At 38.5% G+C, this 15,379-nt stretch overlaps 1 protein-coding gene across 1 annotated transcript; it reads left to right on the top strand.

Annotated features, from left to right (window-relative positions):
- The first annotated feature begins 3,283 nt into the window (after positions 1–3,283).
- klf17 (Kruppel like factor 17) lies at positions 3,284–6,282 on the top strand. The gene is made up of 3 exons (XM_085255335.1): positions 3,284–3,443; positions 3,597–4,722; positions 4,832–6,282. Exons 1-3 carry the CDS (start codon positions 3,378–3,380, stop codon positions 5,005–5,007), a joined length of 1,368 nt encoding a protein of 455 aa, XP_085111461.1. The 5' UTR covers positions 3,284–3,377; the 3' UTR covers positions 5,008–6,282.
- Positions 6,283–15,379: the final 9,097 nt, after the last annotated feature.

The raw sequence follows: 15,379 nt of genomic DNA, 5'->3' as shown, positions 1-15,379 counted from the left end.
ACAGCTGTTCAGAGTTATTGCAACCATGCATCAGTTTATTCAAGCCAACTGTATCGACTGACATTTTAACTAACTGTGACAATTTAGCTCAAACACAGTTCCTTTAGTTATTGCAGATCGTTAACAATGGAGCTACTTTCAGTGAGTTACTTCCACTGTCAATTTAGTGAAACTACTCCTAGCGAGAACTGTGGTTTCTTTACTGGACTATCTTAACAATTTTTGCTTGTTAGCAGTTAGCGATAATTTGTTATCAAATCGATCTACATTTTACCCAAACTGAGAGCCAACAGTTGCTATGTTTGTCTGTTTTAATGCTGTTCCTTGCTTGCTAACTAATTTTAAAAGATCAAGCTTATAGTCAGGACTGGAACAAGTGAGTCTGAACTAGCTGCAATAGGTTTAGGCTGCTGGGTGGCTTTATGATGCACTGAGCAGTTAACCCATTATCATTCACATACACCACTATTGCATTAATCATTACTAATTATCCAACTCTGGCTGTCTTCCATAATGTGTCATCCCCCAACCCCCCGTCATGGTTCTGCTGGAATTTCATCCTGATAAAAGCGAGTTTTTCCTTCCCACTTTGACCATGCGCTTTCTCACAGCGAGTTATATGATGTTGAGGTTTTCCCTCTAATTTTCTATTTTGAGCTCTATCTTACAATATTAAGCACCTTGAGGCGACTGTTGATGTGAATTGGCACTAAATGAACAAAACTAAATTAAAATAGTCTGTTATGTGTATTTAAAGGACGCACACCCACAGCACCACACCACAACAAAATAAAACACTTTTCTAAATGACAACAAACAAAATGAGATATCCATCTTTTAGCAATGTTTTTAAATCAAGTAACATGACAAACCAGACACAAACAAAGGGAAAAGAGGACAGCTTTGAACTTAATTAGAAACGCAAAGAGCTGACAGTGAAACAGCTTTTTGTGTTTTCCGAGTTAACATGTTTGTGCATCCAGGGTAAGATCTGTCTGTCTGCTCAACTGTAATCTTAAGTAATTGTGTTTAGAAAGCACTCAAACTGAAAGACTTCCTCCCTTTTAAAAACCGTGACAAAAGAGAAACCTGAGCCCAGGGCAGTTCTTTATCTGTATCTGTCTCTCTAGTCTCTGTTACTTGTATTTTTCATGACGTAACTGTAATAAGGTCTTTGAGGACCCAAGGTAAATCGCTGATTTTTGCACATCGTGTGGGTTTGTTTTTTATTGTTTTTCTTAAGCAAAATTCAGCAGAATTCAGTGTGTTAGTGTTATGGACAAATTCAGTTATATTAATCAGCTATAAACCTCTAAACATCTATCATAATCCCACAAAACACAAAGTAAAGCAGACATACTTTTCTTTTCCAGCACAGGAACATAATAAGTGGTTTAAAATGCAACAGGCCCAGAGCACCTCAACACGTCTGTATGCTTTCAAGCATCTGAAGGTGATTGAGAGTGAAAGCAAGGGAAGCAAGTGTGAAGTTTTTCCTCAGGAAACAGAGTCCATTTCCACTTGGCTCACAGACAGAACCGGAATTTGTTTTGCGTAAGCTCAGCAGGTCAAAAATAACAGAGTATAAAAGCAGAGTGCTGCAGGACGCCGCCTGTGACAACACCTGCAGGAGCGGAGAGGGGTGGAACAAAAGTAACACTGCTTTGTGTGGCTTAGCTGCAATTTACGAATTTACAGAAACTAAACCCAATATCTGAGATACGGGCAAGTGAAATGTTGTGCTGCAATATCAGTTATCTGTAAGAATATTAGACTACTGTTATCTTAACATCAAATCATGTAATGTAATCTATGCATACAGTCTGTATTTATAAGTGTCTCCACACTTACTGACATACTGTAACGGACGCATGCAGCCACTGAACATACTGCTGTACCTTCTTCTTTCTGTGCGTTTCTTCTTTAAATACTGAGTAAATTTCATTGGCTTTGTATCAGTTCTCTGCTCAGTGACAACAAAACTGAATACAAAAATGTAAAAACATTTTTTAAAAACATTTTTCAGTAGACAAGAACTCCTTTTCTATATATCTGCAGAGCAAACTAAAAGTTTGAAAGGTGAATTCATCCTCCCACTCGAGAGGGAAAGGAATATAATGTGTGTATATCGTTTGTAATCTGTATCTCAACATTATTTTAGAAAGTATGCAACTAGTTTGCCATGGAATATTACTCTAATGGGGTGATAACAGGCATGCAAAAAGACAGAGACAAATGGTGGTTGGAGGGGGGGTCATTATTCATGGATCTGTTTTCCTTCTTTTCTTGGAGTCTTCAGTTGTTTTTTTTTTTGCTTTTCCCACCACGAAACCCAGTCAACCTGTGCATTATCATAAGAATGACTGCAGGGTGCCGTATCGTGCCCTTTTGCGGGGGAAGACCGTTTCGAAACATGTAGCCCTTTGTTTACCATCAGATTAACCGGTTGTTCGGACTGGCCTCGGGAATGAGCAGCTTCACACGCAGAGATCAATGTAGGACAAATAAGTATGTCAGAGATTGGAAAGAAACTGGTAAGATGCCAGATTTGCTGAGTTTAAAGGCACTCAATGTTTTGTTCTCGATTTCAACAATATCAGTTATAAAACACACAAACACATTACTTTAATCACTTCATTGTACTGAAGGGCACCTCAGCAAAGCATATATGCCAAATATATCTTGGAATATTTGATACACAGAGTTAAAATTCCATTCCTAAGCTGCCCTCTGTAGCTTCCTCACGGGAAATGTTCGGCTTCCCTGGGAGATACACTAGATTTACTGCTGTAGAGGTGAACTCGATGCTTTTCCACGCGTTTATGTTATGTTCAAGTAGGAAAGTCATCGCAGAAAGCTGAAGAATAAATAAATAAATAATCTACAAGCACAGTGAGAAAGGTTAGTTTTATTGTTATTAAGCCTCGTCATTATTTACCAGCATATTTGTGATGAGTGAAAACAAACCAACATATTCACCACATTAAATCAAAAATTATAAAATCCAGTCAATTCAATCAAAATAATTATTTTTGGTTTTGGAATTTATTTAAGTTTTCATTCATCTTATTTGTTTTCCTCTTTCTGTTTTACATTTATAGCAGCGGTTACCTGACACGAACCCGTGCTTGGTTTAACCTGTTTGCACTATTTGCTGTGTGAATGTGCAGGTGATGGGGGAGGTGTGTACGTGTGTGCGCGCAAGAGGAGGGGTTAACCCACACTTCCGTATGCTCAACCGTAGACCACTATAAAAAGTCCATCAGTCGGGCTGTTACTCATATCCTGAATCCTGGTTTCACTCAGAGAGCACACGGACGCGGAGGACAGCATCTGCAGGACTTCGGCGTTTTAAACTCTTTTTAAAAACGGTCAACATGGCTGTGGCTGAAGCAGTGATGCCTGCCTTAATCTCGTTTCCGAGTCTCAAAGGACTGGATAATGTAAGTAGAGAACATTTAAGTATGGCACATTGTGGTAACTCTAGTGTGTTATCATAATATGTTTGTAGATCTATTTCTCACTGTTGACCGACTATGCAGCTTGGCTTTCTTCTAACTTTTTTTTAATTTTGCGCTCCTTTACATTTCTAAAAGGTGGATGAGGGAGTGCAGAACAGCGCAACAGGTGATGCAAATAACCCGCCGTGGGAAGTGGAGTTCAACATGGTGCGTTCTCCTGCTTTACCCTCCAAAGAAGACGACGAACTGGGAAAGTTTTTGGATCTTGATTTTATTTTGTCCAACACCATCGGCCGCGATGCTCTAAGCGACAGCGACGGCAATGGGAACATCCCACCAACGCAGCAGCAGCAGAACTGCATGTATTCTCTCCCGGATTCGCCGGAAAGCTGCAGCGGTGGTGCTGTGACGGAGTGCAGCGATCATCCTCCCTCTCACCTGGGCTGCCACGGAACTGCAAACGTCGCAAAGTCGAGCCCAGCTCACAGTCTTATGGTGGAGCTTCTCAGGCCTGAGATAGGTTACCCGGCTGATGCTTCACCGGACTGCGCGGGCAAGGAGAGAGATGACCGGGAATTCACCGAACTGCGAGCTTTGAATTCAGCCTCAATTCCATCGGCTCCCCTTCACCGCCCAGCTGCCACCGCACCGATCCCGCTTGGATATAAAATCAAAACCGAGTCTGGGGGTCCATCTTGCATGATGGCCGCCAGCGGTGAGAACTTTATGGAACACGTTCACGAGAAAAACCTAATGCAGCCAGTAACCTTTACGCACCACCAGGCTGCATTTCATGGTGGGTTGCAGGCTCACGGCACGCATCCCATGCAGCACGCTGCATCCCACGGACATACGGCACACTACCACTTAAACGCGCACATGAGCTCTCACCATCCCAGTAATCAAAGCCATCTCCAGGGTCAATATATGAACGCGCCATATCACTCGATTTACGCACACCAGGGTGTGCCATCGTTTCAGGGACACTACAACGCGCAGAGAGAGCAGGTCCACGTTCACCAGCAGCAACAGCAGCAGCGTCCACTGTCGATGCAGGGGATGGTGCTCACTCCTCCCTCTTCTCCTTCTCCGGTTCTGCTCGAGTTTTACTCGCAGGATGAGACCGGGTGCATGAAGCAGAAACGAGCCCGCAGATCGTGGGCTAGAAAACGCGCTGCCACGCACAACTGCGAGTTCCCCGGCTGTGGAAAGACTTACACAAAGAGCTCCCATCTCAAAGCGCACATGAGAACACACACAGGTGAGAATCTAAAATCTAATATAATTTTTGTTTTCTTCTGCTTTTTTTTGTTTGTTTTGTGAACATGTCATATAAAATATGTTAATATGCTTCTGTTTACATCTTTCAGGTGAGAAGCCCTACCACTGTAACTGGGAAGGATGCGGCTGGAAGTTCGCCAGATCAGACGAATTGACCCGCCACTTCAGAAAGCACACCGGACACAGACCCTTCCAGTGCCACCTCTGCGAACGTGCCTTCTCCCGTTCAGACCACTTGGCTCTCCACATGAAGAGGCACATGTAGGCCACAGTTCTTCTGGACTCTTGCATCCATAAGAATCCACCCCTCAGAAGAGGACCGACTTGGTTTCTCCCTGCTGGACTGTCCAAAATCAGTGTAGCATGAACTGTTTCCCCCTGACAGACAGTTGCAGTTGTCCTCTTCCACTCCACTCTTATTTTTTTATTACCACTTGTATACTGCCAAATTAAGTGCCTCTGGTGGTTACTGTACATACAGAATCTGTGCATACATGTATAACACTGCCTAAATTCTAGTTCAGTAGTATTTAAGACACTTCCTCACACTGTCTCTAAAATAAGTTATTGACGTGAGTGCCTTACCAGAATTACATAGGCCTATCTGCTCATCCTGAGCAGTTTTTGTATTTTTGTAATGTTTACATCTTGTATCTTTGATACTATAATCAGTCAGGGTGGTAATTATTATTATTATTTTTTTTTTGGTATTCTGTTTTCTTATCGTAGATTGTAAACATTTGCTAAGCATTGTAGACTGCTGTGGATCTTTATAGTCTGGTTCAGCAAAGATTCAGGTACTAAATTGTTTATAGGATCCCAAGAAACTGGTGCAGTGTGAAATGTATTTTTTTTTTTGTTAATGAGAGTTTTTGGCAAAGTTGTCCCTGTGGTTTTGTTTTTTGTTATGTTTTTATGTTTGCTGTGAGAAAGAATCCACTGCAACCAATGGTCGATTTGGTGAACTTGAAAAGTGTCATTCTCCTAACATGCAGTTGTTTTAAATTGCGCTCAAGGGCTCCAAAATAAAAGTTTGTTTACAAATGCACCAAGTTTGTTATTGTGCATTTCTCACTCATGTAATCTCTCCAGAAGCAGGTTTGTCTGGTCATGGTGTTTTATCCTTCCTTCTGGCTTGTGTGTTCCCACAATCCCAAGAACGGGCAAAATATTAGTAGGTGCATGTGTTACTCTAGTCCATGGTTGGAAATGTAGGGGACAAAGTTTGTGCCTAACATCCCATCAAACATTAACAAAAAAATAAGAATCAAGGTGAAATCTTACTGAAATTGCTGGATGTAGAAGCATCAGTAAGCTCTTGTTGCTTTACTTTACCTGCACAAAATGTACTCATTTAACTCTGCTTTACTTCCTGTCTCCTGGCTTCAAACCCCACAGTTTAAAACCATGGTTTACCCTTAATGGCCAGGTGTTCCTGTAATAACAGAACACATGTTATTGAACAAGGATGTTGCTACCATATTTTTCAAGTTGAAAAAACTGAAATGCTTTCATTTATTTTATATGCTTAGATATCCTGACATGCTCTGTACTGAGACCTGAAATCACAAAATTTCTAACTACAATAAAGCCACTTTTCATAGAGGATTAATGACTCAAACAGCTTTGGATCACTACTTATGAAAGACTGCCATCTAATGTCATTTCAGATAATAACATTATCTTTAACAGGGCGTTCAATGTCTTAAACTATCCTCTTGCATGTATGTAATGTTCATCTGTCTAATATTTATTTAGAGATGGTGAAATCTGGAATCAGGAATATGTTCCACACTGCTTTGTGATACAATGACTTCTCTTTCCTTTGTGATCACTGTTATACTTAAGAATCAGAATATTTTAATCCCAGAGGAAAATTATGTTTAGAAACGACTTTAGAGTCAGTTGAAAAGATATGAAGAGAACCCAGAGTAAATCATGAGACAGAAATTCAGCCAGGACAGTCACAGCACTGTGCTTCTGCCAAGAGGAAACTTGATATACAACAGTATGCTCAACGTGTTCAATTTACAACCAACATTCAAACGGACCACTACTTAGCGTGGGAGCAATAAAGGACCAAACGGTCAAAGAGGACTGCTTTGTTGTTCCACCTCAGTTTCATTGATCAATTAACCGTGTGAAAACACTGGGGACTGGGGTCCTGCTTCTGTCTGCCCTGGAACATGTAGAGAAACCTGTTTTGCACTGTGCAGGTATCCATATGCTAATTCCCCACAAGCACCCGTGCTTTACAGCTCACAGGTCCTCCTACACAGGAAGGCGGACCTGCCCATGTATGAACTGGGGATCTATTGTGAAGCGATTTCCTGATAATAAAACCAACCGTCTACAATAAAAATGCATCCCAGGCGCCGGCGCACTGTCACCACACCCGGACATTTCACGAGCTTTTCATGTCTGCTTAAGCAACACTGCCCTCTATTGTTAATGTATATGATAATCTCCATCTGTTTGTGGGCGAAATGCGACGAACTGCCATTTACTACAAATATTTAAATGTTGGTTGTGAATGGGAAATGGTACTTAAACCATGAAAGGTTGCCGGCGAAGATAAAGGAGCCAAGCTGTTAGTTTTCCCACATCAGGCAGTTGAACAACAGCGCCCGTTGACTGTCTCACTCGTCCCCTGTTTTAATAACCTTTCAGTAAAAATGTTAGCAAAGAGCCAGTTATGCCACCTAGCCCTCACGGACTGATTTTTGGGCTTCTTAATTAAACACAATTCATTTTCTGTTGTAAATGTTTATTAATTGTTCTCCTTTGTCGTTTTGAATCATACATTGCTAAATTGAGGGATTTTACACATATGGAATCAAGGTTATTATAGTTCATTCAAACTAAACTAAACTAAGACTAGATGTGGGAAAAACGTAACATAAGTTAATCGCATTAAAAATAAAAACTAGACTTTAGAATAAAAAATATACAAATTGAAAACTAACTAAAATAAAATAAAGTGTTTTAGTATCTGTTATCACTCTACAAGTCTCAATAAACATGCTTACTGTGTTGACTGTGAGCCAACTGCTTTCATTTCATGCTCCTGATGTGTATAAAAGACTAAAACTAAGAGGAATTAAACTGAAAGTAAACACGTTCATAAAAACCAGAGTGAAACAAGAAAATCAACTATGGAAACTAAACCAGATTAAAAAGTCAAAATGAAATATGAATAAAAGCTCATTAGAAAATACAAAATTTAATAACTCAAATAAAATCTACGTGTACCAGTACTTTAGTTGCAATTAAGACATTTCCTCACACTCTTTAAAATAAGTCACTGACTTAAAATAAATGTTTTACCTGGATAATAAGCTAAGGAATTTTTGTAATGTTTATTTCTCACATCGCTGATACTCTTATCATGCATTATATGAATCTGTATTCTTTGCCTGCAGATTACTTAGTGGATTATTTCTGGTTTGGCAACTGTTTTCTTGTTCAAGACCAAGAAATAATGTTGCTAACAATTATTTTCAGGATCCCAGTAAGGAGGCACGGTGTGAAATGGATTTCTTGTTTCTGACAAATTGTCTTTTTACTCATTTAAAACATAATTCAGAATAAAGAAATCTGTATAAATATTCTATGTGCTACACTTTTCTCCTGAAAGTTTTTAAAACTGAGCTCAAATATATCTGCAGGACAATGAAAAACAAAAACAAAACGTATAAATGATTGGTATTAAGCCAACAAACTGAAAGATTAAAGTGAATTCTGCCCTCACTCCAGAGGAAAAAAGAAATGAAATCTCTGCACTAACAATTTGTATTTCCAAATTGTTTAAGAATATACACAACTAGTAAGTGACTATCTCGAAGATGATACTACACAGACAAAAAGACAGAGCCAAAGGGGGACTGGGGGAAACATTATGTAACCTGCTTTTCTTCTTTTGGAGCCCCCTCCTCCTTTTGTTATTGATGAAAAATTATGTAGGCAAAGACTAAAACTGGAGCACCGCTGTTTATTTTAAAATGAATACATGATAGTTCAATAAATTTCATCCGAAATTGGTGCACTGTACATGTTTGCAAAACAAGGGTAAATAGTAGTAGGGAAAGTGAGAGCACAGGTAAGACTGGAAGGAGGAGAGAGGGTAGAGGTTGGGGTTTAGATCCTCTGCTCGAGCTAATCTCTTTTCTTCTTTCTTGCTGCTTTGCGTCTGCCACCTTTTCTCGTTTCTTCTCAGCTGTTATTTTGATCTTCTATGTTCTCATCACATCTTTCTCTCACTCTCAAAGTTTTCTTCACTTTCTTCTTCTGTTCTTCGTTTTTCATCCTTTTCCTTTCTGCTTTCTTTTGTCCTTTCTTTCTTTGTTCATTTCCTCCTCTTCTGCCTCTCTGATTTTCCAGTTTTTCCTCACGAGAACTTGTTTCTAGGGTTTGTTCCTGATGTTTGGCATTGGGTGCAAGCTCCTGGGTGGAAAGACTACAAATTATTTTGTTAAACTCAGTCTAAAAAAGATGTTAAGACCAAAAATGACATTATGATGGAGTGACACAATCAGCTAACCTGAAGCAAGGTTTCCCATTCAGCCTCATTTTCCTTTAATTTCTCACAGAGAAGGGTTTTCTTAATTTTAAGCTCATCCATAGGCCCCCTCAGACGTCTGGTAGGTGCAGCTCCAGTGTTGTTTCCTGCTGTTCATCTTTGTGTCTTTTTTAGTTAATGCTGGTCTACGCAGGCTGGGGTTTGAGCTCTCCTTTTTAAGGCATCTTTGAAAAGCCTCATCCTTGCGCTTGAGACAGTGCAATGAAAAACATCCATTTGTTCATATGAGTAAATTAGCCAAAGCATAAGTAATTTTTTAAAGACCCCTGTAGTGCATCCTTTTGTCAGATTAGTTTTATCAGATTAACCATTTGTTCTAATGAACAGCTTCACACCAAGGTATTTGTGCTTAGACTGCCAGAAATATTATTCACCAGATTTCTGGGTACCCAGTTGGGGTTTTTTTTTTTCACATTTGTAGTTTCAGAAGATTTCAAAAATCTTTAAGCATACGACACACAAATTTCAAAAATTTCCCGAAATCAATTTCGGAAATCAGAAATTTTGTTTTGGATAAAACGTGATGATTACACTATGAAATAAGTCACTATCTAAAGATTTATAATTAAAACAACCTACATGGATTAAGCTACAGTACTACAGTGAGAGCCAACACCAAGTGTAGCAAGAAACACTCAGCAGAAAGTATAATTAAAGCAAATGTTGCACAAAAAATCATTTTAGTCATTATGGATCAGAGAAAGTGTCTAGGTATAAATAAACCAGTCAAACGAGTCACAAGTTTATACATTGCAATTGCTGCCAATTTCAACTGCCATAAGACTTGACTGCAACGTAGATTTAAACTGTTTTTACCATTTACCACGAAAGTAACAGTTGTTAAAGGTTTTAAAAGGAACAAAAAGTACTAGTTTTTAGCTCTGTTAGTACTTTTCATGTTGTTGGAAACATCTTAGAATTAGGTTCTCCTTCTGTTTCAGGCCCCATGCAATAAAACCTGTTTTGCATTGTACAGGTATGCATATGCAAATTCTCCCCACAAGCACCCGTGCTTTACATCTTTAAGGAAAGTGTTGAAGGGTGATTCTCACATGTCAGCATTGTAAACATTTGCCAGTTTAGGAGTGCCTGAAATGAGTTCTTAACAAGTGATCTGTTTCCCAGCGAGCAATATCACTGCTGCAAGTCCAGCTTTGTTAGCTTTGTTTGGAGAATTAACTGCCCCATCTAACCTAATGAGATATATAATGAAATAGGAATGTAAAGTTGTTAACTAGTGTTAAGGTTTATTCACACAGAATGATTTATCATTAAATACAACATGAGGATACTTGGAAAGTCTGTCAATCCAAACTTCATATGCATGATTGTTTTCCTGATCCCTGGTACAAGCCCCTTTGCCACTTTGTTTCTCTACCTTTAGTTCTGAGCCAAACTTATGAAGATCATTAGATTCATTTTGCCTATTGTGGGTTTGTGACTTCTTTTTGGTTTTAAAGCATGTTAAAGCTCCTTAGCTTCCTGTTTATGATGTTACTTTTACTTTCCTTGTACTTTTAAATTGCTTGTTTCTCTCTGTCTTTAGTTCCTTCTTTAGTTCTCTTTAAATCCATAACTGTAACATTAATTACACAGAGTGTTACACATTCTACCTGACAAATAACCCTTGCCACCAGGGCATTACACTGATATAATGATGCTGAGGGCGTCAGCATGCAGACACACTAAGTGAAACGACTTTGCAAAAATACTGGGAAGAATGGCTTCATTTCAACATAGCAGACTCAGTGTCAGATTTGATAACTCCAGTTTTAGGTGTATGAGTAATCTTCATGGAACAATAGGGGTAAGATTTTCCCTGTCAACTGGGGAACTGTTTTTGAAGTCAAACACAGAAACAGAAAAATCAAAACATAAAAGAATGTCACTGGAGGGAATATCATAGACCAGGGGCTTCAGGATGAGAGATTCAGACTAACAAAACTGATTGCTACACTCCTGTTTTACTCATCTTTCTACCATTTTCTGCAGACACATTATCAGTACAGTCATTTAAATCACAATCCCTCTCATCTATAATTGCTTTCGGATTACTGACTGTTCGGCTGCACTGTCTAGCCACACTGCTTGAAGGTGTTAACCTCTTACAAACCTGAATGGGAAACGTCATTCCTTTCACTTGGCATGTTAGAATAAATTTTACAAGATCCCAGCTCTCCCGCTAGCTCTTCATAAACCGTGATTTCCTTCTCTTACAAACAGTAGTAATAGTAGTAGTTTGTAAGAGGTTAACACCTTCTAGCAGTGTGGCTAGACAGTGCAGCCGAACAGTCAGTAATCCCACCACCTTTGTTAGAGGACCTGACATCATATTTAGGAGGTAACAATGTTTCGGTCCTTAACACACAGTACTCACCCATCAGAACTAAACCATTTCGGACTTCATGATTGAGTTATTTCATGTCATTGAGATTTGGTTTATTTTGTTTGAGCATATATCTGTGTATGTGTGTATACATATGCAGCTATCTATGTATATATTGGTTGTTTGTTTTATATGTCCAAAATAAAAGATTATCTTCATCATCATCATCATCATCATCAAAAAGGCTGAGTGAAGAAGAAAAACGCAGCAGACTTGTCCTATTGCAGTGTAACTAAGGGATGATTCAGGGTCACTTGAAGCTTTATCAGAGAGGAAGGTTTTAAGCTTAATCCTAAAAGTAGAGTGGGTTTCTGTCTCTTGAATCAAAACTGGGAGCTGGTTCCACAGAAGAGGGGTCTGAAAGCTGAAGGCTCTGCCTCACATTCTACTTTTAACTACTCTAGGAACAACAAGTAAACCAGCACTCTGATAGAGAGCTTTGTATGAGAGGAGAAGGATTTTAAATTTGATTTTGGATTTAACAGCTAGCAATGAACAAACGCCAATATGGGAGAAATATGCTGTCTCGTTCTAATCCCTGACAGTACTGTCACATTTTGGAACAACTGAAGTTTTTTCACAAAGTTTCTAGAAGAACATGAAAATAATAAATTAAAATAGTCCAGCCTCGAAGTAATATATGCATGAACCGTCTTTCAATGGAATGTTGTGTACTTGAAATAAATAGCACGTGATAAAACCCACTGGTATCCCAAAAGCTCTTCTGTAGAGAGGAATAGGCTGAAATTCCTGTTAAATTAATGTTTAGCTGAACCTATTACTGCAGTCACTCTGAAAACAAAGGCTCATACACTGCAGCCTCTCACAGTTGTGTATTATTGGATTTTTTTTTCCTCAGATCATAAATGACCAAGTCTAAATTACTTTGTCATGTGTTGAGTCGAACTTCTCTTAAGATTCTTCCACCTGGACATTACCATAATAATGGGTGCATAACAAAGTAGAGAAATTTTATGTGCTATGAGGTTGTTTTCTGGATTTCCAGCAGCTCACAAATACCTAAAATATATCACCAGAAATCCATGTTACTAATATCGTTTGTGTTTTTAAAAAATAAAAATGAATTTGATCCAAACTGTAGTTCAGTTTCAAGGGTTTTCTCTGCACAGCCATGTAATGTGTGTTTGTATGCAGGAAGAATACTGAAAGTAACCCCAGTACAAACGTCTGGGCATCGTGCTTGTGTTGTTTTAGGCTACTGCCAGTTGAGGGCAGTGTATCAAACATACTGTTAGCTACTTCACTTCAAGTTTTTACTTGAAGTGTTTACTTTTGTTGTTGCTTTTCCCATGTTACTAAGAAGACTAGTTATACAGAGAAAAGGCATGCTGGGATTCAACTAATGCTTGTGTGCAATTATCCAAAAAGCCACAACTTGCAGCTCATCACATGTACACTAATCTGGTGAGAGCGAAAAGTCAACAGATAACTGCTAATCATTAGATTTATATCGCAGGCTGACTATGCTATTACACTTGTATGCAAAAATACACTGCACCCAAAATATTTTGCAGCAATACTGATCTTTTTATTTAAACCTTTAGGAGAACTTTAAATCTTAGTATTTAATAAGTAATTTAAAATGCAATTTTATACTGATTTCAAAAACTCTTTGGTTCTGAAAAAAGAAGTGCAATATCAGCACAAAATGTTTATATTCAACAAGTTCAAAAAAACAAGTTGTAGACTGGACCCTTTTATACTTAAAGCTTAACATAAATAGACATCCAGAGTGGAAAGCAGTGCAAATAAATGAGAAAACAGCTTCATGACACTCATCTTTTATCAAGATGGATGTCAGTGTAAGCTGTTTCTATCACATTTAACCTGAGACTGAATTTTGTGTAATTTCTATACAAAACTTAACACAAGTATGAAAAAAAAGTGTTTTTCATAGTTGTTTTTTTCCTGAACCACAAAACTGTTTAGCCTGCAGCACATTTTTTTTCAAAGTATAACTTGAGTCTATCCATTGTATGGTCAGACTTAGCAACAACAACGCACAGACCTCCGAGCTCCATATATCGGTTGTTAAGATTAACATCAGAATGCTTTAAAAACATTCAGAGATGAACTTAAACACTTGCTTTACTTCTCTGGGATAGCTTGCATGGAGATGTAACGCTGGTTTGGCAGCACGTAGCGAGGCTCCAGGTGCTTTCAGTGTGAAAGCAATATCCCCAATATCCGATCCAGTAATTTAGGTCAGGATCGGACAGATACTCTATATCAGATTGGTCCATCCCTAATAAGAATTCAGGTGAATCTCCAAACTTTGCCATGCCCATAAGTGAGACCAAAGTTTGAGCTACACTAAGGTTAGAAGCTACTTTACCGTTGCTTTGGTAGTGACCAAAATAGTGACTTTGCAATGTACCCCATACAGAAACAGTGTGAGAAGCTCAGACACCCAGAAGGAGCTCAAAGTAGCTGTGGGCATCCATTGCAGATCCCAGATAAAAGACTTCTATCATTGTTTTTTGGGGGCATGTCAAACTCGATAGAGATTGACTGGTAAACTCACAGAACACCCACAGAAAGTGCTGAAAATATTCATCGTGAGAGGGATGGGTGGGTAACCTTCGGTCTGCTGTTACCATGATCCAACATTGTATAAGTGGAAGAAAGTTAATGAACTGATGAATGAATTTAATTATAAACAGAATCCCATAACCTACAGCAAAAAAAAGGACCATTTACTTAATGATACACTTCCTGCGAGGGTGCTCTTATAACTGTATAAATCTAATAAAGAAAGATATGCTCAAAAGGAGCAATGTATGGTGTTGCAAGTCCTCATGTTTTGAAATAAACGATCATGTATTTAAAGTCAGTCTCACTAATTATAGGTTCGTTTTTCAAACATGAGTCAACAATATTATGTATTGAGCCACTCTGTAACACAACTCCTTGCTAGTTCACTTTAGTGGAATATTTGCATTCTGTGTGAGTGTTGTCAAGGAGGTTAAACTATGTATACATCTCTGGCTTTGTTTATCTAACCCAAGGGATTCTGGGCCTTGTCAACTGTCACTAGGTCAGAAGTCACTACCCATCTACAAATGCTAGGCAGGAAATGGTTGATAATGGTAATGAATTCAAATTTTTGACTACTTAATCTTATGTCACCTTTAGTTACACTTTGCCTGAAATTATTGAAGCAGTGAAAAAGTTGTAAGTCACTTATTTTTGTATTTTCTGAAAACATCCTTTTTGACAGGGTTTCCTTTCAGACATGCCATTCCTTAAACACTTAGATGCTATCTTTTGGGGTCAAAGGTCATGAGAAGACTCATCCTTCTGCACCATTCAGTTGAAATAACTTTCAGTTTTAACTAGTTGAAAAACAGCTTAGTTTTACTTACTTTTCAAAGTGACTCACAAAAAAAAATGTCTAAATCTATTTTGTGCATTCTATTTGTCAGCTGAAAAAACTGCACTGTAGAAATCAATGAATATTTAGTGGCTGTACTGAGGTCGTAAAACCGCACTAGGCAGTATGTTTACAGTGGCAAATTCACAAAATCACATAACTAGATAATTGATAAATAAAATCAACATTAAATTAACCCATTAGTGCAGTTCATGAAATATCCAGATAAATATTGTCACTCATCGACACTTTCTAAACGCTTCATACATACATATATA

Source organism: Mchenga conophoros, linkage group LG18 (assembly GCF_057382185.1).
Source record: "Mchenga conophoros isolate Kocher_MC1m ecotype Shallow Benthic linkage group LG18, M_conophoros_male_GT1.1, whole genome shotgun sequence".
NCBI classification, from domain to species: domain Eukaryota; kingdom Metazoa; phylum Chordata; class Actinopteri; order Cichliformes; family Cichlidae; genus Mchenga; species Mchenga conophoros.
This window is presented reverse-complemented; position numbering and strand designations above follow the sequence as displayed.

What these genes read in the sequence shown, in the direction of transcription:
- klf17 (XM_085255335.1), top strand. Translation starts at nt 3,378, where the DNA reads ATGGCTGTGGCTGAAGCAGTGATGCCTGCCTTAATCTCGTTTCCGAGT. An exon ending in GTCTCAAAGGACTGGATAAT is followed by an intron (nt 3,444 to 3,596) that starts GTAAGTAGAGAA and finishes CATTTCTAAAAG; the next exon opens with GTGGATGAGGGAGTGCAGAA. An exon ending in GCACATGAGAACACACACAG is followed by an intron (nt 4,723 to 4,831) that starts GTGAGAATCTAA and finishes TACATCTTTCAG; the next exon opens with GTGAGAAGCCCTACCACTGT.